The sequence below is a fragment of the Choloepus didactylus genome, chromosome 5 (assembly GCF_015220235.1).
Source record: "Choloepus didactylus isolate mChoDid1 chromosome 5, mChoDid1.pri, whole genome shotgun sequence".
Lineage (NCBI taxonomy): Eukaryota > Metazoa > Chordata > Mammalia > Pilosa > Megalonychidae > Choloepus > Choloepus didactylus.
This window is the reverse complement of record NC_051311.1, coordinates 4333643-4361317: the sequence shown is the minus strand read 5'-3', so window position 1 is coordinate 4361317 and position 27675 is coordinate 4333643. Positions and strand designations below refer to the sequence as shown.

Below are 27675 nucleotides of genomic sequence, written 5' to 3'. Positions count from 1 at the left end.
AGCAATCTTGCCATGTGTTTTGAATGCATTCCCCTCTGGCATTTTCTTAAGAAATTTATTGATTTGATCGCTAGGATTGGTTTTGGACTGATGGACTATTCTTTCTTTGAATGCAAATTTGTGTGGGCGCTGGAGCAGTAGGTGTGCTTTACAGGGGTCCCATTTATATCAGGTTCTTAAACTCTTTAGGCATCCATACATTTAATCGGTTTGCATAATAATCCCACAAGGAAGACAGGACAAAAATTATTTTTATTTTCCAAAATTGCAAATAGAGTCTCATGGAGGTCAAAGTGATTTTTCCAAAGATAGCAAAGTGGAAACTCACAGCGATGGCTAATTCTTGGCATTACTGCATGCTGCCTTTCTGAGTTCAAAATCGCTTGGATGTGCCCAAGATCTACCAAGTCTTCGCTTTCCTCTTTCCTCCACCTTTTCCTTCCTCCAGGAGAGAGCATGGAAAGGAAAGCCCCCTGCAGCCCTGCCCAGTGGGACCTCCCATGGTGACAGCCGTGTTCTGTCGTGCTGTGTGGACACGCCCCAGCGGCGCACTGGCCACTGAGCACTTGAGATGTGGCTAGTAGGGCTGAGGATCTGAATTCTTTCGTTTTATTTAATTTTAATTAATTTAAATGGAAAGAGCCACCTGTGGCTAGTGGCGACCACCTGAGAAGTCACTTGAGAGATTAGCAAATGCCCTGGTTTCTCAATCTAAAATAATCATTGAGGGTAAATTGTGCATTATCATTAACTTTAGTTTTCTGTTTGTTAGACAAAGTCAAAGTCCAGACCCTTCCTAAACAAACCAACATGGTGATCAGTGTCATCTGCACAGCGTAAGGTATTCTTGCTGACTTATAATACCTCATCGCTGAATTTCTTTACAACGAATCAGGATGAAATAATTAACTTTCTCTGAATCACCGTTTATCTGATTTCTGTAGATCTTTGCTATCCTTAATTTTGTGTTGCTCTTTCCTCTCTACTATGATTACTACACAGGAAGGTTCGATAGACTATTAAGTAATACACACATGCACCCTTCCTAGTACGTAACACATGCGAAGTCCAACGCATCAACAAGCATTCTGAATTTCCAGAAACTTTGTGCTTGTCCTCTCTTTGCACTCAATGGGCACAAAGAACAGACCAGAAGTATAAGAGAGAAGGAAAGTTTTGTGAAAGAAAGGAATTCAGCCAACAATTTTCCTCTTACCAATAAAAGATTCACATCCAATGGATGGACACTTCTCACTGCCTTTAATTCCTTGCTCTGTTTGGAATTTTTCCCAAACTGTAGCAATGCAGCTCTTTTACTTCCGAATCATTTTCTCTATTGCTCAGTGCTTTACTTAAGCTGAACAATTCAGAGGGCGAGATATTTTTTTCACAGAATTGCCGATCCTTTTGAGTTTAAAATGGAAGATGAACTCTGCAGGTTCAAGGATAACAGTCCTGCCTAAAAGAATTGTGGAAGGAGTCAGATACACAGGAAGGATTTATATAGTATATAATTTCCAATCCACTGCTATTGGAAGCCGCACCAACACAAAAACTAGGGAAAGGAGCATCATCTTCTCCTCCAAGGAAGTCGTCTATGTGTCCCTTACCTATTTGTAGAATACCAGTTGCACCACCTTCTTTGGCAAGTCTTTGGATATTGCTACCACACAAGGCATGTCGGGATAGTTCATATAAACTGAACATGGTGTCAGCAGAAAGATTGTCATCACATTCTTCAATCGCCTTCTTTTCCCATTAACTAAACAGTTAGGAAAAAGTTTCCACCCTCACCAGATACTTTAAAATTTTAAGCAAAATATATGTGGTAGAAACAGCACTAGCTTCCTTGAGACAGTTGTGAAAATAGAATTTGATAGCAGGAGAGTGAACTGATATCATTCAGCAGAGACACTGTCTACAGACGCTCAACTGTAAGCAAAGTGCTGCTTCAGGCCATTTCTGCTTCAAATACCTGAATCTGCAAACGTTGAGCACTGGACCTTACTGGACCCATGGCTCTTTGGCACAGAATGAAAAGTTTGGTAGATCAGGGACTGATGAAATTAAACACACAACACCTGGATGCAAATGTAGGCGCTCAGAATACATTGAACACTACGCCTCTCCGGCCACCTCTTTCCTTTTTTCACTCATGGGGAGTACTCAAAATCGGGGTTGTGATCACAGGGCAAACGGCAGATGCATCTGCCTTATTTTGGCAGGAGAATGGTTGGCACTGCTAATTGAACTGCTTTTGCTAAGTAACATAAAAATATTCTAATAGTAAGGATTATTTTACAACTCTATGGAAGTATGCAGCAACGCAGCCTGCATTTGTTTTGTCTTGATGACAAAATGCACTGAGTCACAAGAGCCTGCCTTGTGTTAGTTATAAACAAAATATATTTATATATATATTTATTTATGTAACTACTATGTGCTTTAAAGGAAATTGCTGGGTTCAGCAGGGTTCTGAAACATTCATTCTTATCGCCACGGGTGTGTGCTGGAATGGAATAGCTTCTAGATAGGAAATGACAATAAAATGGGCTTTTAGTCCTAAAATGACCAAAACAAAAACAAAAACAAAAAAAAGCCAACAAAAACCATGTTTAAAATCCCTTAACATCTTTGCTTCAAAAATAATTAAGGAACTCCTCCTAGTGCAGCCTGTCGTTTCCTTCAGCTAAGAGCACCTGTGGCCTCCAGGTGACCTCACAGGTGGGAAATGGAGCCAAAGCTTCTTAAAACAAATCAGATGCTTCATTCTGAGGCCAGAGAACTGCAAGCCTCACTTGCTCCTCCCTCTTTCCCACTATTTAGCTAAAAGTTTGGAAATCCTGTCACAGCTCATGGAAAAGTGTATTCATCACCAAGGAAGAGGCTGAAAGAATTGGAAACTCCTGTACAGATAGAAATTCATTGTGTAAAGTCGTGAACTTGTTGGAACAGGCAGATCCCAACCAGTACAACGAAATCCTTGGGCCAGCTGTCTGCTTTGAAAAGACAGAAAATCTCCTGTTTTGTGTTTCTTTGTGCTCCTGCGTGAACTCTTTTTCTCAGCAATCTCGAAACATTCATCATTGCTCTTTTGAGTGAAAGGGCTCAAGCTTCAGAATACAATTAACTTTGCAACATCAGGGAACATTCGAAGCAAAGGTATAGACCCCTTGTGAACTAAAGCTTTATTATTATTTTCTCGATCCCTACACAACCCTGCACCTAAGCCAATAGCATTGTCATCTTGTCATACTTCCGATAAATCCACAGGAGATGTTCTGAGTGAACTATAGATTTCATTCCACTGAGGAATTCTATGTTCGGTGGTCATAAGGTGTCTTGTCTGCGTTTATTTTTCCTTGCACCCTTCCTGGGCTGGGTTTGTTCAGAAATCTCGTCTCCTTCAGGCTACAGCAGCTGAAGGCTCTTGTGTGTGTGTGTGTGTGTGCATGTGTGTGTGTTTGTCTCAAAAGTGTAGGCGAAATTTTAGTCTTAACACCTGTAGGCCAGCACGGTGCTGCTCTTCTAGAATGTCTAGCACTGCTCCGAGACAATGAAACCTTCTTTCTCGCCAACGGGCTCAACTTCGGCATAAGCAGGATACCCAGAGCCTCTTCGAAACTTCATAGCCGGCCATCGGCTCGGACGTCTCTGCGACAGAGAATGCAAAAATCATTAGTATCCAGAGGAGGGTCAGATCACAGGAGAGAATGCTTGCTACTATTTTAGGTTAACTTCTGCACTAAACTAGCGACACTGAATGATCCTTTTTACCACTGCAGTCAGAGTTAAGTGTCCCCCTCTACATGCTGTCAGAGTCTGGTCCTTGCATCTCTAACATGGCACTACTCTTTAAGGTTGAGCAGGTCTCCCCAAAAGTGCTAGCCCTGGCCCCCAGAATGGGACCTTATTTGGAAAGAGGGCTTTGAAGACGTCATCAGTTAAGATGAGGCCGAACAGGGCTAGGGTGCAGGTGTCCTTATTAGAAGGGGGAAGTTTGGACACAGAGGTGAAGCACACAGGGGACGCGGAGGCAGGGGCTGTAGTGGCACATCTACAAGCCGAGGTGCACCAAGAACGGCCGACAAACAGAAACTGGCAGAGGCCGAGACGATTCCTCCCCTCCAGGTTTCAGAGGGAGCATGGACCTACCAGACCGTGACTCAGACTCCTGGCCTGTGGCACTGAGACAACACACTTCCACTGTTTGGAGCCCCCCAGTCTGCGGTGTTTGTCACGGCCGCCCCAGCAGACTGGAACCACTGCCCCCGGAGAAGCGAGAGTGTCACAAGGGCAGGGAGGGCTTTATGCAGCATCATCTGCATATTCTATTAGTGCCCCAAATGAACTGTAACTTAAAAAAACCAAGTCTTCTTATTGACACTCTCTCTTCTGTAGAAGTCAATAACTATAGGACTTCATTTTACTTATTAATGCATTCAAAATTCTGCACTGCTCCTAGAAATATGCTTTAAATTAGGTGCTAAATTTCCTAGCAAATAAACTAAATGAGATATCACTTAGTGTCTTAAGAATGTATTAAGATATTTATTTATTAAATAAACAATCCATGTATTAAATTATTTGTTTAATTATGTATTTGTTTATTAAATTAATGATTCCATATTTGAGGTTTTGTGCTTGAATGCTCACAGACATCCTACTTTGAAAACCAAACGCATCGTCAAAGAGTGTGGATGGCCTTGCGCCCGGGTATTAAAGATGCACATGGAAGCACCAGTCCCCAAATGCAGCTTCTTTGTATCCACAGGAGGAGGCCGTCTCCACTGCCCACTTCCATCAAACACAGCTTCCGTGATTTACAAATAGAAGCGCTGAAATGAATTATTAAGTTACAGCCGCAGAAGACACCCAAATGCAGTGACATGGAAGCAAGTCTTCCGTTTATCAAAGTGCCTGCAATTTGAGGGTAAATAAGCCAATAAATATTGCAGGAAGTTTATTTCTACCTAAAGAATTTTAATGCGATAAAGGTTAAATATCGGTGCAGATATCCTGGCAATAGGCAATTTTGTAGATTCACCAGTTATGCACTCGGCCAATGATGAATGGCTGGGGAAGAACTTTTCACATCAGGTAGGAAGGAATATTTGGGGAATACGGTGAAGGCAATCACCTTCTGCCTACAAATAACATCATGTGCTGTCTGTATCACATTCCAAGGCCAGAATGCTCTACGCTTATTAGCTGCTTAAGTCCCATGAGGTAAGTGAAATCCAATTATCCTTATTTTCCAAAAGAAGTTAAAACGAAGAGAGGACTAAGTAATAAAACAGTGGGTCTGGCTGGGCCAGAGAATCCTCATCCATGAGGAATAGTCACTAGGTCACTCCAGGAAGCTGGACGCTGGGACTTGTGGTCACTCCCATCTGCAGGGAAAGGCTGAAGTGACATTGTGATGACGCAGTGCTCACTATTTACACCCCACTCTCTGGTCTCAGTGACGTCGCCTCCTGGATTCTCTCAGCCACGACCACCTTAGTCCTTTCTCTGCGTCAACAGCATCACCGAGTCTTTGCCCTGGATCTGCACCTCCGGACGGCCCACCTGGTCGGGGTGTCCGGGTGGCAGGTGCAGCCTGTGCAGGAGCCCCACAAACAAGCCCAGCAGGCGAAGATGTTACAACAAAGGTGACTCTTCATTCACAGGAGCACAGACGATGACGCGAGGATGACGATGCTTGGGAAAGTCCCATTTTATTAAGCCCTTTGCTCTATTCCATGCTTCAAGGTAGTGATTTACACACATGATCTCATCTAAGCTGGACAACTCGGTTGCTTACATTTGCACAAACATGCAAAGCCAGCAAACGGCAGAGGTGAGACAGGAAATGAGATCTACTTATTCCTAAAGCTAATTCTTGCCACTCTCCTACACTGTCTCAATTCTGTCACTTTGAGACTCTATGAATATAGTGATCAGTTCATAAGATTCAATGGTTCATGTAGATTCTGGCATGCCTAAAATATTTAGAACTCATCCAGAATTTGTGAGCATGGTTTTATTTTTAATTCAGTCTTAAAAATATAACATTAACATCAACTTCGGTATTCTATTAAATGAGAATTACTAAGTTGATACTTCTCTGTCTTGGGGGAAAGGACACAGCCTTATTGACTGCATTTGTCTGCACTTTGGGAGCCCATCAGGGAGGTCCTCAAAACAGAAAGCACAAGATGTTGGACAATGAATCTGCCTCTGTTAACATAATACAAACTTATTTTTTGAATTAATTTCACATTGTTAAAGATAATTTCTCTTGATGTTTTTATGACTCAGTGTAGAAAAAATACATAAATACACTAATAAAATTTAAGATCCCCAGAATTTGAACCACTCTTACAAATTTGGTTTCAATTATTTGGTTTAAATGCTGCATGTTTCAAAAGCCTTTCTATAAACATGAAGTCATTGCACTTACTGACTTAAAAACATTTATCCCACTTAATTTCATATTGTAAAAAATATTTGCTACCTATCCCTCCTTTTACTCTGTAACATTATTTGAAATGTCTATAAAGTAGACTGTTTATAGCTAAATTACAATTCACATAGCCAATTGGATATTCAGGTTGTTTCCAAATTTTTTGGCAATATAAATATTGTTACAATGAATATCTTTGCTGTAAACTGATAGGCATATCTCTGATTAGTTTTTTTTTAAATTAATTATCAGAAGAATTATTGGGTCAAAAAGAATGCATCTGTTATTTACTAAGCATCTGAAATGACCAATATGGTGCTAGCTGTCATACTGAAGGGTGGATGACCAAAAAAAGGTAAGGAACATGGATCCTGGCCCATGTGAGAGAGAAGGAAAAAAAAATACAAGGGGAAAGGGATTGCCTGTGTAGCTTGGGAAGGTGAGGAAAATACAGTGCAGCAGGATTTTAGATAGGTCTTAAATAAACATTTCTAAACATGCACAAAATAAAATTGGAATAGGTGCAACCCAGGGTCTTGGTTTGCCGGTGGCTGTGACAAACACACCATGGGTTGGCTTCAACCATGGGAATTTATTAGTTCACAGCTTTGAGACTAGAAGAAGCCCAAAATGGTGGCATCAGCAGGGCGATGTTTTCTCCCTAAGACCCGTAACCTTCTGGAGCTGGCTGCCTGCGGTCCTTGGGGTTCCTTGGCTCGTGTCCCTGCCTCACATCACTTGGCTCTGTCCTCTCCTCTCTCTTCTGGTTGTGTTGACTTCTGCCTCCCGGCTCCTCCCCATGGCTTTCTTGGACTCTGTCTGAATTTCTTCTGCTTCTAAAGACTCCGGTGACCTGGGCTAAGGCCCATCTTCATTCAGCGGGACCACCCCGTAACTTCAACACAGCTTCAGAGGCCCTCTATGCAATGGTTCCCCACCCACAGGAATGTGGATGAAGATCAAGAACATCTCTAAACTAGGGTGCATAATTCAGTCCACCACATCTCCAGCTACAAAATCACTCAGGACTGCTATTTTATTTCTGCTAAGTGGAAAATTTATATTTACTCCTATAATTTTCAACTCGATTAAAAGATAGTTCATTTTCCACAATAATATCTGAAATTCATAATGAAATAAATGTCAAGCATACAGGGTTTTAGAAATGTGATATTTTGCCTACTTTTTTTTTTTTTTTTAATAATTCGTTGACTTCTCAATTCTAGCCCTGAAAACTCTTAACAAAGGGTAAACAGCTTTCCCCCAATTCTGCTCTTTGCCCAGAATGCATTCATGGAGAAAGACGCAACATGGTCCCAGCTCAAAAAAACAAAGAGATGATTGTGCATAAAATGCATGGTCTCTCTGAACTCAGTTTCCTAATCTTTGGGATGACACTGAAGGCTTTTCCCCCTAAAATTCTAGCATCCCTGGATCTGCTTGCCTGGATAACTGGCTCTAAAGTTGTGAAGAAGAAAATAATTTAAAAAAAAAATCTGTCCATGTTGTATTCATTTCACCATTGTCTCTACTGCCTCCCTCCATAAATTTAAGATTCCTAAATTTGGGGAAATCTGTATAAAATTAGCCCTAACTCAAATCACTTGTCTGATATCAATCTGCGTTTCCTCAGAGATTTCCTTATAAAGCAAAATAACGGGGCAGTCTATGGCTACAGTGGAAGGACAGCTGTGTAGAATCTGCTTCCTGTTGGTGCTGGAATTTGAGCTGTGCCTCATGGAGGGGGTGGGCATGGAAGGAGGTCTCGGAACTGCGCCTGGTGCCCAGCTCCCCCACGAGCTGGCGAGCGTGACTGAGCACAAGCCAGCCCTCCAGAGAAACATGATACAGTTCTTCCTCCAGGCTCAGACACTTCCCAATCTGTGTTCTTTCCAGAATGGCTACTTCATATTGTTTTGGAAACTGATAGAGGCCACAGGGTCACTTGCTAATAGAGCAGGATGCATGCTGCAAATGGAGAAATGCAAACCGGGCTGAAATGTTAATTCACGACAGAGATTCAGGTTGCAATGCCTTAGAACATTCTTGGGTATAATGCATGGCTGCTCTCTAATTTCATTCTGGGATTTATTTACATGATTAATCACATTCAGAAGAAAATGCCCACATCGATCCGTGGACGCCATGGTGGGCTGCACAGCGGATCACCTCCCTAATTGCGCCTTCGGTGCCATTAATTGAACAGACGTCCAGAAGTGTCTCGATGGTCCGCGGCAGGATCATTAGTGGAAATATCCACAAACAGAGCTGCCGGGCACCCTCACTTAGCTGTGCACACAAAGCTCAGACTGCGAATCAGAGAGCACTTTTTGCTGGGTGAGATGTGCCTGTGACAAGGTTCTAGGTAAGAGTGTGCAAGGCGAGGGGCTCCTTTAAAATTCAAGGACCCGCTAGAAGACACCTGCTGTGGATGCTGGCCCTTGACAAGCAGTTGATTAGAAATTTTAGGGTTTTGGGCAGAGTGGGAGTGTGGGTCAGGGGATCTGGGCAGAATCCGAGGTCCCGTCACTTCCCAGCATTAGGGTCTGGGCAAAGCCACTCACTTGTCTTCTCTGTTCCTCAGCTTGCTCAAAGGAACTACATGATTGCTTTTCAAACATTTTTGTTTGAAGCCACAGTCCTTTTCTTCTAATGCAATTTTACTTGGAGGCTCCAACAGAATTGCACAGACTTGGTCTCCTTATGTGTGACATAGGAGTCCCCATGTACCCCACCCTCCTGAGCCCCGATGGAGCTGATGACCTGGTGCCTCCTTGGAGAGCAGTTTTGGATTCTGCAGGGCTGACTGTGTGTTTCCCGTGCTTTCCTGGGCCTCCAGCGTGAGGGGCCTCGTGGGAACGCGGCCTGTGGATCAGGGGAGCCCGAGACTGCCTCTCCACCAGGCTCCCAGGTGACACGGTGCTGCCAGCCCCCATCAGAAAATTCTATAAAAGCAAGTGGAAGGGAAAACATTGAACTTTGACTCTACTTATGTCTTGGTGCAACTTGGTGGAAACTGAGGGCTCACCAGCACAGCTGTCAGCTTTCATATTTAGCTTTGGTAAAGGTTGGCTGTTCAGGGGAAGGGAGATTCTCTTCTTTTTCATACATCTAAACACAAATGAATCTCAACTCTTCTTATTTTGTGTTGAATGATCCTTCAGTCTTAAGTTTTAAGTCTCCATAGGTAGGGTTATTCAGATTCAGCAAGTAAATACGCCAGTTAAATTTGAATTTCAGATAAAGAATGAGTAACTTTTTAGTATATATGTTTCATGGGACATACTAATACTAAAAAAAATTACTCATTGTTTATTTGAAATTCAAATTTATCTGAGTGTCCTGTATTACATTTGGCAGCCCTGTCTGTAGGGAAACAAAAAGGCTCTGGGCTCCGGCCAGTGGACTTGCAATCTAATTAAATTAAACTACTGCAGTTTGTAGCTGTGTCTCTGCTTCAGGAATTGCAGGACACTTTTTCATTAAAGAGAATGACTCAAACTGATTTTCCTATCTACTGGTTGGCTAAGAGTTCTAAGCCGTAGCTCTTGGATGAAGCAAGGCATGGGTGTTCTTTTACGTGTCTTCTGCTTGTCCTACTTTTGGTGGTCCTTCCCACGGGGCAGTTGCCTTACTCTCCCGCAGCAGTCCCTTCTCCACCTTTAATTAATCCTTGCCACGGGGAGCTTGCCTTCATGCTAGAGCTGTGGTGTCGAAGATCCTGAAGAACTAAGAACATGACCAAGATGAAAACGGTCCCAACACGTGCAAAGAATAGCCATTGACTGTGATGTAGAGACTCATCGTATTACTCATGTGACTTCCCAAAAGCGAATGTATTCTTAATGTAAAAACTGAATGCCTTCCCATTGGGCCACTAAACCAAGTACAAACACTTGAGCATGGGAAGAAGTGTGTCTCTGTCACACATTTCAAACGCTTAGTGCCCCTTCTCTTCTTTGCTGCCCAGTGGTTCTCAGACCTGACTGAAATTAAAGCTACCGGGGGAGTCAAAAAAAAAAAAAAAAAGCCCTGAAGACGAGGCTGCCTGCTTCAGAGCCTCCGGGTGGCTGGGTGGGGCCTGGACACGCGTGTTTGCTTCTTAAGTTCTTCAGGTGAATCCGATGTGCAGGGAGGGCTGAGAATCGCTGTCAGCCGGTACTCCTCTCAGCCCCCCTCCATGTCCCAGGACCCCCTGGGATACTTCCTCGATCTGGACTTCCAAGTCATCACTGCTACCTAGAGAAACGCTCTCCATTTCACATCGTTTCCAAGAAACTCTCCTGATCGCCACCTGGAGAGAAGAACCCACTCCTCATCCTTCTCGGTTCTCTGAGACTTCTCCTGGCAGTCGTCCCATGGTGGCACAGGTGTGGTTGAGGTGAGAACACACACAGGTGTCTGAACACACCTGCCGTGTCTCAGGGTCCTCGGGGGCAGGTGTCGTCTCCCATTTAACTCTGAGATCGCCTCAATGGGGGTGCAACTATGTTATTTGAGGCTTGGAGAGAGTGGGTTTTCTTAGTGACACCCCCCACTGCTACAAGATGACATTCTTTTCAGTAATTATTAGGAAAGGAAATGAATAATAATGTCCAGAAAAGAAATGTAAACAATGAAAATTTTCTTTTTCTGAACTTTTTGGTTATAATCATGCCAGTAAAAAGATACTAAAAATTAAAAATTAAATCAATATTCTGGTACAAAAAGGAAATGTAGAATGAATGAATGTAGTTTTTTGAATAAAAAGGGAAAAAGACATGCAGGGATTCTGCCAAATGAGTGACCTCCAAAAGTTCTGGAGGATGATTTGCACATGGAGATCTGAAATAACTCAGGTTGTGCTCCTCTGTCTTTACAACCCCCATGCTATCAGTCTTCGTTTTGTATCTATTTAGTTAACACTAAACGGGGGTGGATAGTGCCACATGGTTAGAGACAGAGCAGAGCCAGACACAAGTGAGAGGCTCCCAGATCCCAGCGAACTTACTCTCTGAGTGAGCGCAGGCAGCCGAGTCGGCCGTCAGGGACCAAGTGCATAACCCGGAGTTCTCTGAATTAACATCCACGGCGAAGACAATGTTTACTAAATGATAATTCATAAAAGGGTGCTAAGGTGAAGCCACATTCTTGAGTGACAGCCTGTCTTCTTGATTTTCTCTTTCCCTTTTTTGACTTCAACTCACAGCACTAAACTCAAGGCATTTACAGTGTACTTAGGGAAAATTAGATATTTGCATATAATCATTTGAACGGGAACAAACCAATATTACAAGCTAAAACACACGAACAAGAGAGTAGATTACTCAGTGCAAAATCAAGCGGTCAGTGGAAGCAGGAGACCACAATGCTACGAGCTTCCAAGGCAGAGGCCTCCTTTGAACCGAGGTGTCAGCAGTGGGTCCACGGGCAAAAAGGATGGGGGGAAACACCCCGCCACTGCAGCCGTCCAGAGCTGGAAAGGACTCCAGCCGCTGGCTTTGAGTGCACTCTTCTCCCTCCTCTGCCCTAACCCTTGTCCTCTGCAGCCTCTTTAAGGACTTCAGGATCCTCGACGTCAGAGCTCCTCCCGGACCTCTGGAAACACCCACCTCCGTCTCTTCTAAGCCACGCTCTGTGGCTCCAGCATCTGGCAGTCACACGCACTGCTTCTCCATGTTCTGGATCGTGGAGCTTTTCCTTCCAGCAGTCTCTCCATCTCCTCCCAGCTTGGGGAACTTCCTGCCAGCCTGTCCACGGTGAGCCCCTTCAGGGTGACGCTCTCCGACAACCTGCTCTGTTCTCACATCTGTCTCCAACCAACCCTGGTGAGCTCCGCCACCCTCGTCTTCCAGAGTAAGCACTCCCGACGGCCACAGAAAAAAGCTCCGTATTCCGGTCAGCCCAGCTCCCCAAACATGCTCCAGTTCCAGCTGGGAAGTCGGTAATTCGTACCTCTGCTCTTGGTGAAGCCTTACAAGACCCCCTGCTGTGGAGATTCCACCCTCCATCCATTCGCCTGCCAGCACCTCATTTCACGCAGCCTCCCTCCATCGGATACCTCACCACCCGCTGAGAAGACTAAGCCATTGAGAAGGTGCTGTTTAATCTTCATTAATCCCTTGTATCCACCCGTCCTTCCTTCTTGTCTGAAAGATTTTCTTCTGTTGCATGGTCCATTGCCTTCCCTACTCAGTCCTCTCTCTGCTAGGAAATAGCTTCATTCTCCCTCACTTCCTCAGTGCCGAAAAACACTCTTTCTTGGTTTTCTTCCCTTATTCCCACACTCAACATTAGAAAACCCCTTTATCTGATGTTGCTTTGTGTCTTCAGGACTATAATTCTCTTGGAAGCCTGACTGAACTCACAGCTGTCACATTAAAAGACCCTTCTCATCCCTCTGACATCCAGCGCCTGTTTTCCTTCCTGAAGCTGCCCTCTCCCAGGTCACTGATGAGCCCTTCCTGTCCGACCGCTGCCTTTTCCCGTGTTCTTGTCTGTGACTTCTGTAGAGCACTCGACACTCCGGCCTCTCTCTTCACTCTTGAGCCTCTCCCCTTTGCTGGCTTTCCATGAGGCCATCTTCTCCTGCATCCTGCTGCTCTTTGTTAGCCGGACTAAGTGTGCCCATTTCCTAGGGTTTCCTCTTGAGTGCTCCACTCTGCTTTCTCTTCCCCTGTATTCTCTGGGGTGTCGACTTTCACTACTGTGACTTCTCAACTCTCTCACCTGATGGCTTTTCCTTAATCCATTCCTTTTCTTCTTCATTTGCTTATTGAATCCCAGTTGTGATGTGACCATCAGCTCAAACCAAACATACTTGCGGTCCATCTCCTCATTTTCCTTCCTAAACTAACTTTGCCTTCTCACATCTCTAAGTCTGTCAACTAGAAACTTTAATTTCCCAGTTGATCGGATTCTGTACTTTGAAGTCATCTTTGATTCTTCTCTCTTCATCTGTATTTTCAATGCAAAGAATCAAGACGTTCTCTCCATATTTACCACTGACTGAAGGACTTTTGGGAATCACGTGATGTCTCAAATCTCAGTTACATTAATGAAACACTGGAATAGAATAAAGCCTACATTTACCAATCTTATTGGAGATGTTGGGGACTGAGTCATGTCCTTCACAAAGACACACTCAAGTTCTAGCCCCTGGCCCTGCGGGCGTGCGCCCATCTGCAAATAGGATCTCTGATTCCTGCTAAGATAAGGCCAAACAGAATTAGGTGGATCTCAATCCAATATGACTGGAGTCCTTATAAGGAGAGGGAATTTGGACATGGAAGTAGAAGCCAGAGGGGGGTTTGGAGACAGAACACCACGTGATGGAGGATGGCAGGCCAGCCACGGCCAGAACGCTACAGACGTGGAAGAAAGCAAGACCCCACCGATACCTTGACCTTGGGCTTCCAGCTCCAAAACATGAGACAATAAGTTGCTGTAGTTTAAACCACCCAGTCTCTTGTATTTGTTACAGCAGCTCTGACAACCAAGACAGGGTAGTAGAGGAAATCAAAGATAATTGGTTTAGTTGAAGCAGTTTCAGTCACAAAGCTTTAGGCGAATGAAAACGTCTCCTGAGACTGCTGAATGTACCTGTTCTGTTCCCTCATCCAGCTCTCAGCCACTGCCTCCCACACAGGGCTCTGTCCTCCTCCCCTGGCTTTCTCCAGGTGGCTTCTCTGCTACCAACATCACCTTTTCTTTATGACATCGCTGGCCCTCGCTCTCTGCAAGGTGAAGCCTGGATTCCTTGATTGCCCTTCAAACCCTGCTCCTCTAGCCTCCGTCTACGTTAAAGCCGTCTCTAATGTTTTTCCAGAGCTATCCACAGAGAGCTGAATGTGTTTATTCATCTCATCCTGATGTAATAGTCTTTTTCACCATCATATACCCCTGCTCCATCTGAAATGCCATCCCCTTCACTCTTCGCTGACCTTCAACACTGATCAAACACTATCTTCTTAATCAAATTCCCCCTTTAATCTCCCTGTCTCTCCGAAGAATTCCATAGCACTTGACTCCACTCTTCACTCTGCACTGATTCCTCCCCTATTCCTTTTATGCTCCTTTTATTATTATTTAATTCATATGTGTCTATTTGGTCTCTACAGTGTTGATGTTCTATACCTCCACATACATACTAAGATGATAAATATGAAGCAACATAAGGTGACCATATGCTTTATTGTCCAAATCAAGATACGCTGGAGAGTGAGTGGGGGAACTATTTATACCTTTATAGAACAGCAGACAGAAACTGGGACTGTCTCGGGCAAACTGAGACGTGTGTCTGCCACAGTTACTCGCCTGCGTGACATGAAGGGGCATCTGCTCTACCGCACTGCGTCCACAGAAGCTTTAGTTTGACTGATTTCCTTCACACAAACGGAGAAGATTCCAGTCTCTAGAATCAGCCTTAGTAGACAGCACCATGCTGATGGTGCCAAATGGCTGGTGAACTCTTGAACCATGTGGTCCAAAGGGGTTATTTCCTACTAAAATGGAGTCATAATTTGCTTTCAGATAGGCAATTTACATGAAGGGAAAGCAAGGTGCAGTGAGCATGAAAACAAGCCAGTTCACTGTTGCCGGCTAAGGATGCTCTGGTCGTAACTGTCCTACTAAACGTCGAATCTGAGTCAGTGCTGCCCGGACAACAACAAGACGCGCTGTGCTCCCAAGAGGGTGCTCTCATAAAGTGAGTCGTGCCTGGGCACCCATGTGTTTGCGAGGGGAGGACAAAGAAAAGCAGGCGAGTTAACTCTGAGTGGCCGTGACCTTGGAAATCGTACACAGGGAGCTCTTTTCTGCCCCAGAGTAGTTGGTGCTTTAATCCACATTCAATCACAGGGCCAGGACACACGTCGAGGGGAAGGTTTACGCCATCACATCCAATCCTTGAGGATTTGGAGTGAAGCTTATGGGCCAAACCAGGGCAAAACAGGGCCTTTCAAACTGGACCAGTACCCCATGGCATGCTTTAAAATTGTGTACGTTTAATCATATTAAACATTTTAGAAAAATTCAAAAGGTAGATAGCAAACTTTTTACCAATTGAATGTAACACATTGGAAAATGAGTATCCAGGATGTAAAATTCCTTTTAAATTGGAGGAAACTTAAATCTATTTACTTTGGAACTTGGGATACATGCTCTCTCTTGCCAAATCAATGCATGGTCAGAAATAAAAAAAATAACTGAAGATCTCTCTGAGAAGAGGGAAAATACCACCTCTGTATGGAAGGAAATTAAAAGTTAAGCAATACATGATGTAGAAAATCTAACTGATGTGCTCACTGGTTTATAATTATGTTTTCAAACAATATTAGAACTGACTAATAGCAGCATTTAATCATTCCTTTGTTAGGGTCTACAGCAATGTTCACTAACTGTCCTTTCCAAAGATTGATGTAATTTCCACAAAAGCATAGTTGGGAGGGTAATACATTCATCCTGGGATAAAGAAGGACTGATAACCACTGTAAAGATATTGTGCAAGCCAGGTCCTGCAAGTAACACCACCATTTTGCAGCATTTAAAAAATGAAAAACAAAAATAAAAAGGCAAGATGCCTGGGATATACTTATTAGAGCTTATAACATAGCTTTTTTATTGCACGATCAATGGTGTAATATCCAGGGGTTGATACGATGGTTTGTGAATTATTTAGATTTCCCATTATGCTTATCATTTGGATCACTCAGTAACAATTGCTTAGAAAAGAGGCTTGGGATGGGAAATAAATGAACGCCTCCAAAAAATCAAATTGTATATAACAATTTTTGACTGGAACTATTGACTACTGTTTAAAGTAGTGCTTTTTACACAGCTGAAGGCTGCTTGGGAGTGAGCAGATTTGGTTTCAACTCCCAGTTGTGGTTAATATTAGGAAACTGAGTTTCAGAGGGGTTGACCAGTTGACCAAGATTGCAAAGTTAGTAAGTGGAAAGTTGGAATTTGTACAAGGTTTGTCCTCTTAGCACTGTAGTCTGTCTACTACATTTGGCTGGTTCCTGGATCTGCTACTGTGGCACTCTACGGCTTCAGTTAGATCACTTCCCACTTCTGTTTCTCATTTACAAAATGAGAAAGAAGATAAATATTGGTTCTCAACTTACTATGGAACTTTGAGCTCTAATCAGCTTTAATGACTAATAAAAACATCACAATAATTTTTAAAAAGGTCAATATTTTTATCAACAACACTAATGTCATGCATTTCAAATAACACTGTGAATGACTGAACTAAAATATTTCCAATAAAATTTGCATTAAAAATGCTGAGTGATCAGATCTGATAACGTCAGTGATACAATTTAAAGAGTTGTTTATGTTTTCAAGCATACAAATGTTCTTTCAAGGAGAATGGAGTTTTATTTCTCTCTCTGTGAGATATACAGTACAAAAAGTTGTGAACTACTGCATTTGATTTTTCTTTTAGTTTCTTGCTATTTCCAACTTTGTCATTTCTTTATTCTTGTGTGTTTACGTTCCACTTAGATTTTTTTAGATGGGACTATTTATTCAGCAAACATTTATTAAGCACTGTGTGTGGTCCTTGGGTATAAAAATAATGAATGAGGCAGATATACTGTCCCATGGAGCTCTCATATTGTTATTGAAAATCACAGAGAAATAAAGTTAAATTATATTCATAATGAATCTTTACAATTTGATTTTAAAGCCAGACCATAGAAAAGAACTGATCAGTCAACTCCACCTATTAACCAGAGTTTTACCTACAAATGGGAAAAAAATTCAAATCTCATAATCTTTGGTTACCTATTTGTCCCACTGAAATTTCAGCCACAAATCATATCATTTCAAAAACAGATATACACTAATTTTTTCAATTACCCTGAACAAATTCTGCTAAATAGATTTTGCAATTGGTAAACAGAAATTTAAATCCAAAGATATTACCATTTTAATATTTTAAACATATTTTATTTTGCCTTCCCTTTCCTGCACTTCTGTAATTTTCTATAAACACAAAGTATAACTTTCTTTCATTGTAGTCTTTTTCTCAATAATTTCCATTCATTTGAATCAGTCACTATATACACATGTATAACCTCAGTTTTCCTCTGATTTGGCTTTGCTCACCATCATCAGTGGTCTTTAGTTTACTTGGTTCCTTTTTTATATACCTCTCTTTCTAAACAGAGACAAACCCTAGTATACTTACATTGATTGCCAAAACACACCCAACCCACTTATTTTCCTGATTTTTCATTATTCAAATGAATTTCTTACATGGCTTTACATCCACTAGATGGTGAACTATTTCCTACATTAAGAACCCTTCATTTTTATTTTCCCAATTGGTCTAATAAAATAGAAGTTTATTTCTTGCCCACGTAACAGTCCGAGACAGGTGTCCCTAATAGACAGGCAGCTTCCTTCTTTGCATGGATCCGGGCTCCTTTCATCATGGCCTCTTCATTCCCTAGGGCCTGGGTATCCAGTCATTGGAGAGGGAAATAACGCATGGAAAAGGCATGCCCAATTTTTGAAAGCCTTGGCTCAAGAGTTGCACATATCACTTTCTGTCGGTGACAAGCAGTCACATGACCACATTCAGACACAAAAGATCTTGGAGAAGTCACAAATTGCTACAGAAGTAGGGACATGAATCATGGTGAACAGTCAGCCATCTCTGCTACAAATACTCACCCCTTTTTAATGGTTTATATGAGGCTCAGATTTTACCATGTAAAGTATCTAATACAATTATGCCAGATCATGAGCAATAATAAATGATTTTATTACTTATAAGTATTAACTTTCATTAAGAGACAGCTTAGAAACTGCAGATATATGAATAAATTACCAATTGTTTAAAAAATAAATAAGTGGAGTAACATATTGAAAAAATACCCTAAACATTTTCCAAACATTTCCTAAAAGGGAAGTCATGCAGACACAGTGCATAGATACTTCCCTTTAGGGGAAAAACACATATCTCATGTCCAACTTGCTTCATTTGGCAAGAAAACATTTTGGAAGGTTCCAGTGGGCTGAACTGAGCCCACCCATCCTTATTTAATGCTTCTCTGGTTAATTTGTTTCTCAGAATCTCTTATCTAATAGATTTTTCATGCAGGGGCCATGGAAACTACATTGCCAGAGCTCTTTCACATTGGTAATAGTTTACTTATGTTCTTTATACTTGAAGGTAGGTTTTGCTGAATATAAAACCTTCATTTATGTTTTTTTTTTCCTTAAATATTGTTATCTTTTTTCTTCTGGCACAAAGAATTGCAATTAGAAAGTCTGATGATCACCTAATCTATTTTCCCTGATAGGTCAAGTGTTCTTTTTTGTCCAAGTACACAAAGGATATTTGTCTTTCTGCTTAAGAAAATATCCATTGATTTGATCTGAATCAGTTTTAAGGTTGATTGTTTTGAGTCATGAATCTCAGCTACATGGTATGCTTTTTCAATATTTAGATTCATTTTTAATTGCAGGAACTCTTAAAATGTTTTAGTTTGTGGTATTTATTTTTCCTCTTGTTTCCATTTTCTTTCTTTCTTTCTTTCTTTTTTTTTTAAGTAACTCCAATTGTCCATATATTGGAGCCTCTTTGCCCATCTTCAATGTTGATCACTTTCTCTCAAATTCTTTTTACAAACTTCTTCAGTTCTTATTGATTTTTAAAACTTCATTCCTGTTAAACTTCTGTTTCTCTAAAGACATTAAGAATTCTGCTCACTGGCTCTTCTGTTATTCTGTTTTTTTCTTCATTGCTAAATGTTTTTTTTTTCCCCTTTATTTCTAATTCTTAAGCATGTTCATCTTCTCTTTGAGCTTTTCTAATGCAGATTTGTGTTATTCTTTCATGTTTTACATCATTTTCTAAGTGCTTTTTAGCTAGCTTTGAAATAGTAATATAGAGTTTTTATTTGTATTTATAAGCATGTCTTCCTGATACGCTTTCATTCTCTGTAGAGATATTCTGATCTTCATTCTTTCTTAAATTGTGGTATTTTTGCATGGGATTTGGCCTCCAAATATTTCTTTTGCTCATTTTGATATAAATTTAGTTTTTATGAAATTTTAGGAGGATTGGTTCAGACAACATTTGTTATTTTCACAGTTCCCTCTTCTTTTGTTCTTATGTTGCAGTTAAGAATATATGATAGCTTGCTTTCTGACAATCCCTGACCCTGTTCCCCTCCACAACTTTTATCTCAACCTTCTATTTTCTTCACCTCTTTTGTCTCTATCCTACTTAATTTTGATCCCACTCCCAGCATCTTCTCCTACTGCAGGGTCCTGTCCTGGAAGATAGCCTTGGCAGGTCAGTTTCAAGAATTCCTTGGGTTGTGCTCCAGCCACTTCAGAAATTCTTGCACAGGTCTCTTGCACTCACTTGCAACTGGAGTTGGCAAGCCCCCTCCCACTTTCACCGGCTGCTCTCACACTGGCCTGCTCTGCTTTCCACTCAGTGCCTGTTAGCTACTCCGTGGACCTCCTGCTTTGAGGTCTGTCAGCCACTTGTTTTTGCTTCTCCTTGTTTCACACAGATGCTGACAACATGTGGGTCCTGTAGTGACAGGTGGTTTGCTATTACCTGATGTACTGTAGAGTTTACACCTGAATTTGGGGCATATCTTGTCAGCTAGCTTTGTTGTAAATGTTGTCCAGGGTTTTGATTTTGATATCTGGCTGCTCTGCCTGTTCTATGTGTATATTTGGAAAACATAAAATTTATGCTGCTACTACCACTGCCATCAGCACAGAATCTTCCAATATTTCACTTCCTTTTGACATCTAAATAATTCTTTGCATTTACCATTAAATCACATCATTCATTCCCACAATATCTTTCACAAAATTGATTTGATGAGAATATTACTAAAGCTATTTTATTATTATAAACAACCTTTAATTGAAAGAGAAAAATATAGGCAATTGTTCTATGTGCTGAGATGCATTAACGAAAGAAAAAATTATATTCTAGGCTTGTAGGCGCATAAACACAGCAAGGCTGATATATTTGTCTTTCCTTCTTTACTACTTGGAGGTCAAGAAGAGGTAACGATGCAGTTTCCTAATTGGAGACACATGGAGGAAAGCTAACTGAATAGTTGAAAATCTCCTTTAGCTCCTCCTGGTTGAGATTGGAGATTTCCACTGTCTTCCAGGTCACGGAGCCACATTTGCACATCTGGAATATGACTCAACGGCCTCATTTACCCACTATGTTTCAGCTCTAATGGAGCCTGGCCTTGCTGTAGTTAAAGGGAATGTGGGAGAAGAAAACGGCAGTGCCCATCGACAGTGATTATAACATAAAGATACGAATGATCACAGATTTGAATAACATAGGAATGGGGAAAATGAAACTTAAATCTCAGAAAACATTTTGAACGTGAAGATTTAAAAATGCCCTGAGGTTTACTTGGCAGAATATGAGAGGAAAAGGGAGAGAGAGTAGCAGAAGTGATTTTGAGTGGCCAGAGCTTATATATTATACTAAAACCAATCAGAGCAGTTTTAGTCTTAGGAGAAAGAAAGTAAACAAGATGGAGATAGAAAGAAAACACAAATGTTTATTTTTAAGTGGAAAATGCCAAGTGTGCTTCTGCAATCTAAGGAAAACATATGCATTTAGCTGTCAACTACTCATCTTAGTAATATTTGAGAGATCCATTCGCTGAGAGGACTGTGGGAGAAACCCAAGAAGAGTAGTTTTCACCTCCCATTTCAGGTCACTTTCTCCCGTTCCTAGCACCCCTTACTGGGAAAGACTGGTCCTAGGTAGTTTATACCACCTGCTACTGTCCTGGTAAATTTCTTTATTTTTATGCAGAGGTTTTACGAAGGACAAACAGAACCTTGCTTGCCCTGCAGTGACAAGAGTGTGAAATCCCATACTACCAACTTTACTAATCAATGAAAAGTTGCTGGGCTTTTTCTTTCCTAATTATTACATCACCAGTAACTATATTCTCCTAATAGGAGAACCAGAGTCCACCTTGGTGTGTGTGAGTGTGAGTGTGTGTGTGTAATATTTTCTCTCTTCACTTTGGGTTAATCAAAGAATATGATGTCTTCATAAACTTATCACGACTTCTTGTTTACTTTGCTATTTTTATAGCTTCCTTAAAAATCTACAGTTCTGGGGGTGGGGGTGGAAGGCAGAATAAACTGCGTTGATTCTAGTTCAATGACTTATATAATGTTTAAATGCCATCTAGGAAGTCCTTGACCAGGGGTCTTCTTGAGAGCTCATCATTTGAGGAGGTCTGTCCCATCCCCGAGCACCTCTGATTATTAGGAAGTCTTTATGTTGAGCCACACGTCTCTCCCTCAGACCCACCCATCTCATCCACATGTCGGGAGCGGTCGTGCTCCTCCGTCAGAACGTCCCTGTTCCTCCTTCTGCCCCCGCAGGAGCCTCCGTCTGTAGTTAGTGCTCCTAATCGCTCTCCTCTGACCAAGGTTTAGGTTGGCAAAGATCCTCTAGAAGCAGGGCATGAAGAAAACCTGCCACTCCTAGGCAGAAGCCGTCCTGAGCTTCACGGAGCACAGGATGCATTTCTGAACTGACAGCCGCATACTAAAATTGATGGATTTTGAGATTACTTTTAACTAAAATTCAGGGTTCTTTACTTGTTCTCATGCTGCATCTAATGTTCCTTATACTAAATTTGTACACATTCAAGATTCAAGTATGGTTACAAACAGCTGAATCACAGTTAGATATTTAAGGTCAACAGCAGGGAAAATTTGAAACACTAAGGGAAATACGAAATTCAGTATATAACAAAAAACTGATACGCAATTAAAAGAGGACTAGCCCTTACAGAAGATTAGATCTGTAAGTTGCACCATGATTTTAATAATTATGACAAATTTATTTTCTTTTTAGAGAAGAAAATGATTCTTCCTTTTATAAAACAAGTTTCATTTCTGCTTCTGAGTTTGTGTCAATGGTAACACTCGGCACAGAGTCGGCATTCAAGAAAAAAAGTCTTTTTTTGAATAAATAACTGGCATTTTCATTGAAATACAAGTATAATCACTGGCTGAGAGTAGAGAATATAGAAAGAGAATGTACAATTTTTAGTCCATATTCACTTATTGTGCAATGTAAGAAAAGTTGTTTTAATTTTGTATGGAAACTCATCTCATTTACATTAATCAAGTTCTTACAGAGTACTCATACAAAAAAACAGATCAAAATAATCTTAACCTATTTAAGTAAATTTAAAGTACCATTGTTACTCACTTCCAAGAGGATTACAAAAAAGCATGACTGCTACCATCATTCATAATACATTTCTTGACATTTATATCCCTAGATTCTTGATGGTCTGATCTCATAAACGAATTTTAAATTTCAATTTTCTTACAATCATAAATCATTCTAGTGTATTTATCGATCGAAGCATGTCATAATAATCAACATATTAACTTTAGCTTTACATTTCTGCTAGAAGAAAAATCAGCACTATGAAGATCAGTAGAAAAATAGCCTTACAATTAAGTAAATTCATTACTATTGTGAAACAATGCTTATTAAAACTACGTTTTCTATTATCTGTCTCCACAAACAGAAAGGGCTTAAGTATCTATTTAAGCAAGCAAAGAACAGAGAATAGGTATCAAAGTCCCAAGGAAGAAATTACTCAACAGTTGGTACTATAAGTGGAGCAATCACCTTTAAAAAAATTAGGTGGAGGGAAAGATTGGAGGACTCAGAATATATATCATGTAGTTAAAATGACATCATTTAGGTTTATAAAGGCCCAAGTGTACTAGCTCTGCAGAGTTTTATTTATTCCTTTGATTTTCTCAACTATTAAGAACTTCCCTGTGGATATATATTTTTTTTCCATGGCCTTATGAATCATTAAAAATAATAAATTAGAGAAGAGGTAATTAAGAGGAATTAGAGCAGAGAACTCACTGAAGTAAAAGATATGTCATTCAACAGTTTTCATAATTATTCCCAATGAAGGGAAAAAAATCTTTCATTAAAGTAGAGACACTATTTTAGTTTCAGGAATTTAAATTAAAATGTCACCAAGAATATTAAAATAAATATTACATCTAGGAAAGTAATTTTATTTTGGTGATTACATATATAAGGCAATCACCAAGAACTTGAACTGATGTCCCAAACACATTCAGTAAATCACATGGATAAAATTCCAAAATTTTCATTCCCCACAGAACAGAAAGTGAAGAAAGAAAACCACAGGCCTACAAACCACAGACATACAAACTTTTAAAGCAACCCATCTCACGTCTTTTTCCTGATATTTACCTATGTTTCTGGAAAGCTGTCATCTAACAATACAGATTGTTTAACAAGGGGTCAAACCATTTAAGTTATGTTTTGCTTAATCTTTCCTTCTTTTGGTAGTTAATCAAAAGCAATTCTCAACTCCTCTAAGAAATACACATAAATATTTTGTTTCAATGAGTCAATCTCTTTCCTTGAGTTTCCTTTAAGATACAAATAAAACTAAGAAGCAGCTTAAGGGCAAAACTCAGTTTTGAAAACCATGTGATCAAAATCTTAAAAAGGATCCATGGTTGTATGAAACCACTTCTCTGTCTACTATTTAGGCTAGTCCATGGAGCACGTCTTCCTGACTCCCAAGTGTAGCTCATCTAGCAGCTGCAAAGCACGATGCCAAATTTTTGTAACCGCTTTTTCCTTCTGAGCAGCAGCTTTTGAATCTTTGTTTGGCTCCTTCCCTCTGGCTTCTTTCCTGGTGGCACTGTTGACTGCCCAGGAAAGCTGAGGGCCACAGCTGCCTGTCTTTCTTTAATCACAGTCTCCAGGGGCCCTTGTCATCCAAACATAGTCTCGGGTTGGGGACACCCCTGAGTGGCAAAGTTGCTGAGAATCTTGCTGCAATGGTGCTGTAGCAGCACCGGCTGAACGGCCAGGGGTGAGTACTTAAGCTGAAGACTCAGCTCTGTATCTGGGTGTCGTGGGGCCCCAGAAGATCGTTTGACCATCCTGGGTTTCCATTTCTATGTTGGACTTGACTCCAACGAAGGGTACAGTGGACACTTCCTACATAGGCCCCAACAGAAGTGCCTGCTGGTTTGGTGTATGTAGGATTTTACAGAATCTGGAGTTGGGCAACTGGGGTAACAAAAAAGGATATACCAAGTTAGAAGCAAGAGATGAGGGTCACATTTTAGAACATCAATTTTGTTGAAGACTGGGTGGAATCCTTTGTTTTACATCAAACAATTATGTCTATATTATCAGGTGTAATGCAAAATTCATACAAGTTTTTCAGATAAAACCTGAAACCCCAAGGAAACGTGCTTGTTGTAGATACATGGTAGATACATGGGGATTCATTCACTTTATACTAGAAAAGCTACAGAATCCCTGAGTTAAAAGCACACTGAGGTTCTTTTCTGTTTTGACATCCTGTGATTTTGCTGATTGAAAATACTGGGCACTTTCCCTGAAGGCAGGTATTTTGGTCCCCTAGACATAATGAGCATTTTAAACCATGATATGATAATGACTGGTATTTAGACGTGATACAGACAGGCTTCATTGTGAAAACCATCTCATATCTTCTCTTCAAGTCAGTATACACAACTTAAGAACAGTGAGACTGTTTCTTCTGGAAAAGTAACTAACTTTGGAGAACTTTCTTTGGTTTGTGTGTGTGAATCCAGAGCTTTACAAAAGGTCCCAAGTGATAAAGTGGTAAAAACGGTAATAATAATATTTATTACCAAATTTTACATGTTTAGACCCAAAGGTCCTCACAACCTCTTATTTGGTTAATTGGCGAAAAATATCTCACTGCTCAAAGAAGGTATTTCCTTCCAGCATTTTTATGAGGACTGCAAATTTATGGGGTAAATTTGCAACTCAAAATCCATACGTAGTATGAAAACAAGCCAGTCACTGAACATGCAACACATTTTACTTTTGTTTGGTTGATGGCCTGCCTCCACCCACTGGAAGGTAAGCTTGATGACAGCAAGGATTTTCTCACGTTCATTTTGTTCACGCCTCTATCTTGCCTGCCTGGCACAGGACAGGAGTTCAACAAATATTGAATGAATAAATGAATAAATGAATGGTCAACCATCTATGACCCTGGCAGTCGGCTCCCTCTTCAAACTTCTAATCTTCTCCTCTCCCCCTCCTGATTTAGCTTACAGTCCAAACAGAATTCTCTCATAAGAATGTTTATTTCATATGATTAACACCATACAATATTATTTTCTTGGTCTGCAATTAGAAGATTACATTTTATGTATTTTATTTAAAAATCTTAGTGATATGTGAAGAATAACATTCAACAATGTGAACATTTAGGTTGCATAGCAACAGTGCAAACATTCATTATGTGGCAGTGAAATTTATTATAAATCACAGAATCAATTGAAAATTTAAAAATTTTCAGATTTAATGTGGAACCAAAGGCATATTGAATTCTTCTAAATAGATACTGGTTGATCAAGAGCTCTTAGAAATTTGTTCTATGTGCCCACCATTTTGTTTTAAGATGATGAACTTAATTTTTAAAAGGTTATAAAGCCCATGTAGTCATTTTTGTATAATATATATTTGGAGGCTGGAAGCCCAATATCGAGGTGTCATCAGGGCTGTGCCTTCTCTGCAGTCTGTAGCGTTCTGGGGGTGTGTGCCAGAGGTCCACACTCAGTCTCTTTCCTGCCGCATGGCCGGCTCTCTCCCCATCTGTCTCCTGCTACTGCGATGCCTAGATTTACTCTGCTATTGGATTAAGGCCCTTCTGATTTGGCTTGGCCTTACCTTGACAAATGACATCTTCAAAGTGCCTATAGATGAGCGGGTTCACATCCTCAGGACAGGGGCTTAGGACATGGTCACACGGCCATGTGGCGGAGAAAGAGACTGAACAAATATTCAGAACAAGTTATCTGCTGCCAATCTACAAAGGAGGGACAGTCATAGGATAAACATAAACAGGGTTCATGGGACCAAAACAGTTCATAAAACCCGCAGGGCATGCTTTATTAGATTTCAAAGTCTGAGAGTTATTTATAGGATGAAGTTTTATCCCTGTGGCTTGAGAGAGCAGGAGCCCAACACTTTCCAAGGGCCTTCGCAGCAGCTCTTCTCTCTCCAAATGCTGAGGTGAGTGTTCCAACATACCGATGTGTTGGGGAGACCCTGCTTCTCAACCCCACCCTCCTCAGACATCAGGATGGTACCTGGACTCTCTTCCATCTCTGGGCACATGCTCAATCCGTTCAGGACAGTGGGGTGGTGGCCAGGCTCTCTCCAGTCTCTGTCAAATGTGTCCACCCTCTCTGAGGCCTGGGGTGGCAGCACTGTGCCTGAGCATCGAGGCAGAAGGCCCACTCTCTGCCTCCAGGGCAAATTCACCATTTCCACATGCAATGGTCGGTCTGCTCTCCTGGCCCAAGGTTTCCTGACCCCAGAGCTTAGCTTCCATGGTTCCGTCTATACAGAGCTCGCAAAAAATTTTTTGATTTGGCATGTGGCATACAGGGTTCAAAACCATCAGACAGTAGGATTTTCCACAGATCCTTTCTGGATAACTCCATCTCCAATCCTGGCATGTGCTGAAATGGCTGGTTGGTTCCAGGTTTCATTAAATCCTCACACAGGTCTGTAACCCATGGAGTTTCACTTTCTGGAAGCCCAGAACTTTCCAGGCCATCAATTTCTGGTTTCTTTGTACCCAAGAGTTCAGTTCTCAGCTCATTTCTTTCCTCTCACATTTTACTATAAGCTACAAGGAGAAGCCAGGCTGCACTGTCCACATTCAGTTTGGGGATGTCTTCAGCTAAGTATCCCACCTTGTCACTTTCAAACTCTGCCTTCCATCTGGCACCAGGACTCAATCTGGCCAAATTTTCTGCCACCTTAAAATGAGGATCGCCTTTTTTCCAGGTTGCAATGACACATTCACCATTTCTGCTCAAGTCCTCATCAGAAGTATCTTTATAGTCCATATTTCTATAAACAGTCTCTTCAAAGCAATCTAGGCCTTTTCCATCAAGCGCCTTACAATTCTTCCAGAATCTTCCCCTATCCATTTAAAAAGCCATCACAACATGTTTGATATTTGCAAACTCAGCAGCACCCCACTCCTGATACCAAAATCTGTCCAGTTTGCTAATGCTGCCGTTAAGCAAAATACCAGAAATGGATTGGCTTTTATTAAAGGGATTTATTAAGTTACAATTTTACAGTCCTAAGGCCATAAAAGTGTCCAATC

The 27675-nt window shown here is 41.1% G+C and overlaps 1 protein-coding gene across 1 annotated transcript in view; it reads right to left on the bottom strand.

Moving 5' to 3' along the window:
- Positions 1-233: 233 nt before the first annotated feature.
- The window catches only part of PLXDC2 (plexin domain containing 2), a 391835-nt gene continuing 364393 nt past the window's right edge, over positions 234-27675 (bottom strand). The window contains exon 14 of the mRNA XM_037837678.1: positions 234-3654. Coding sequence (XP_037693606.1) covers positions 3538-3654 — 117 coding nt within the window. The 3' untranslated portion in view covers positions 234-3537. The remainder of the gene's footprint in view (positions 3655-27675) is intronic.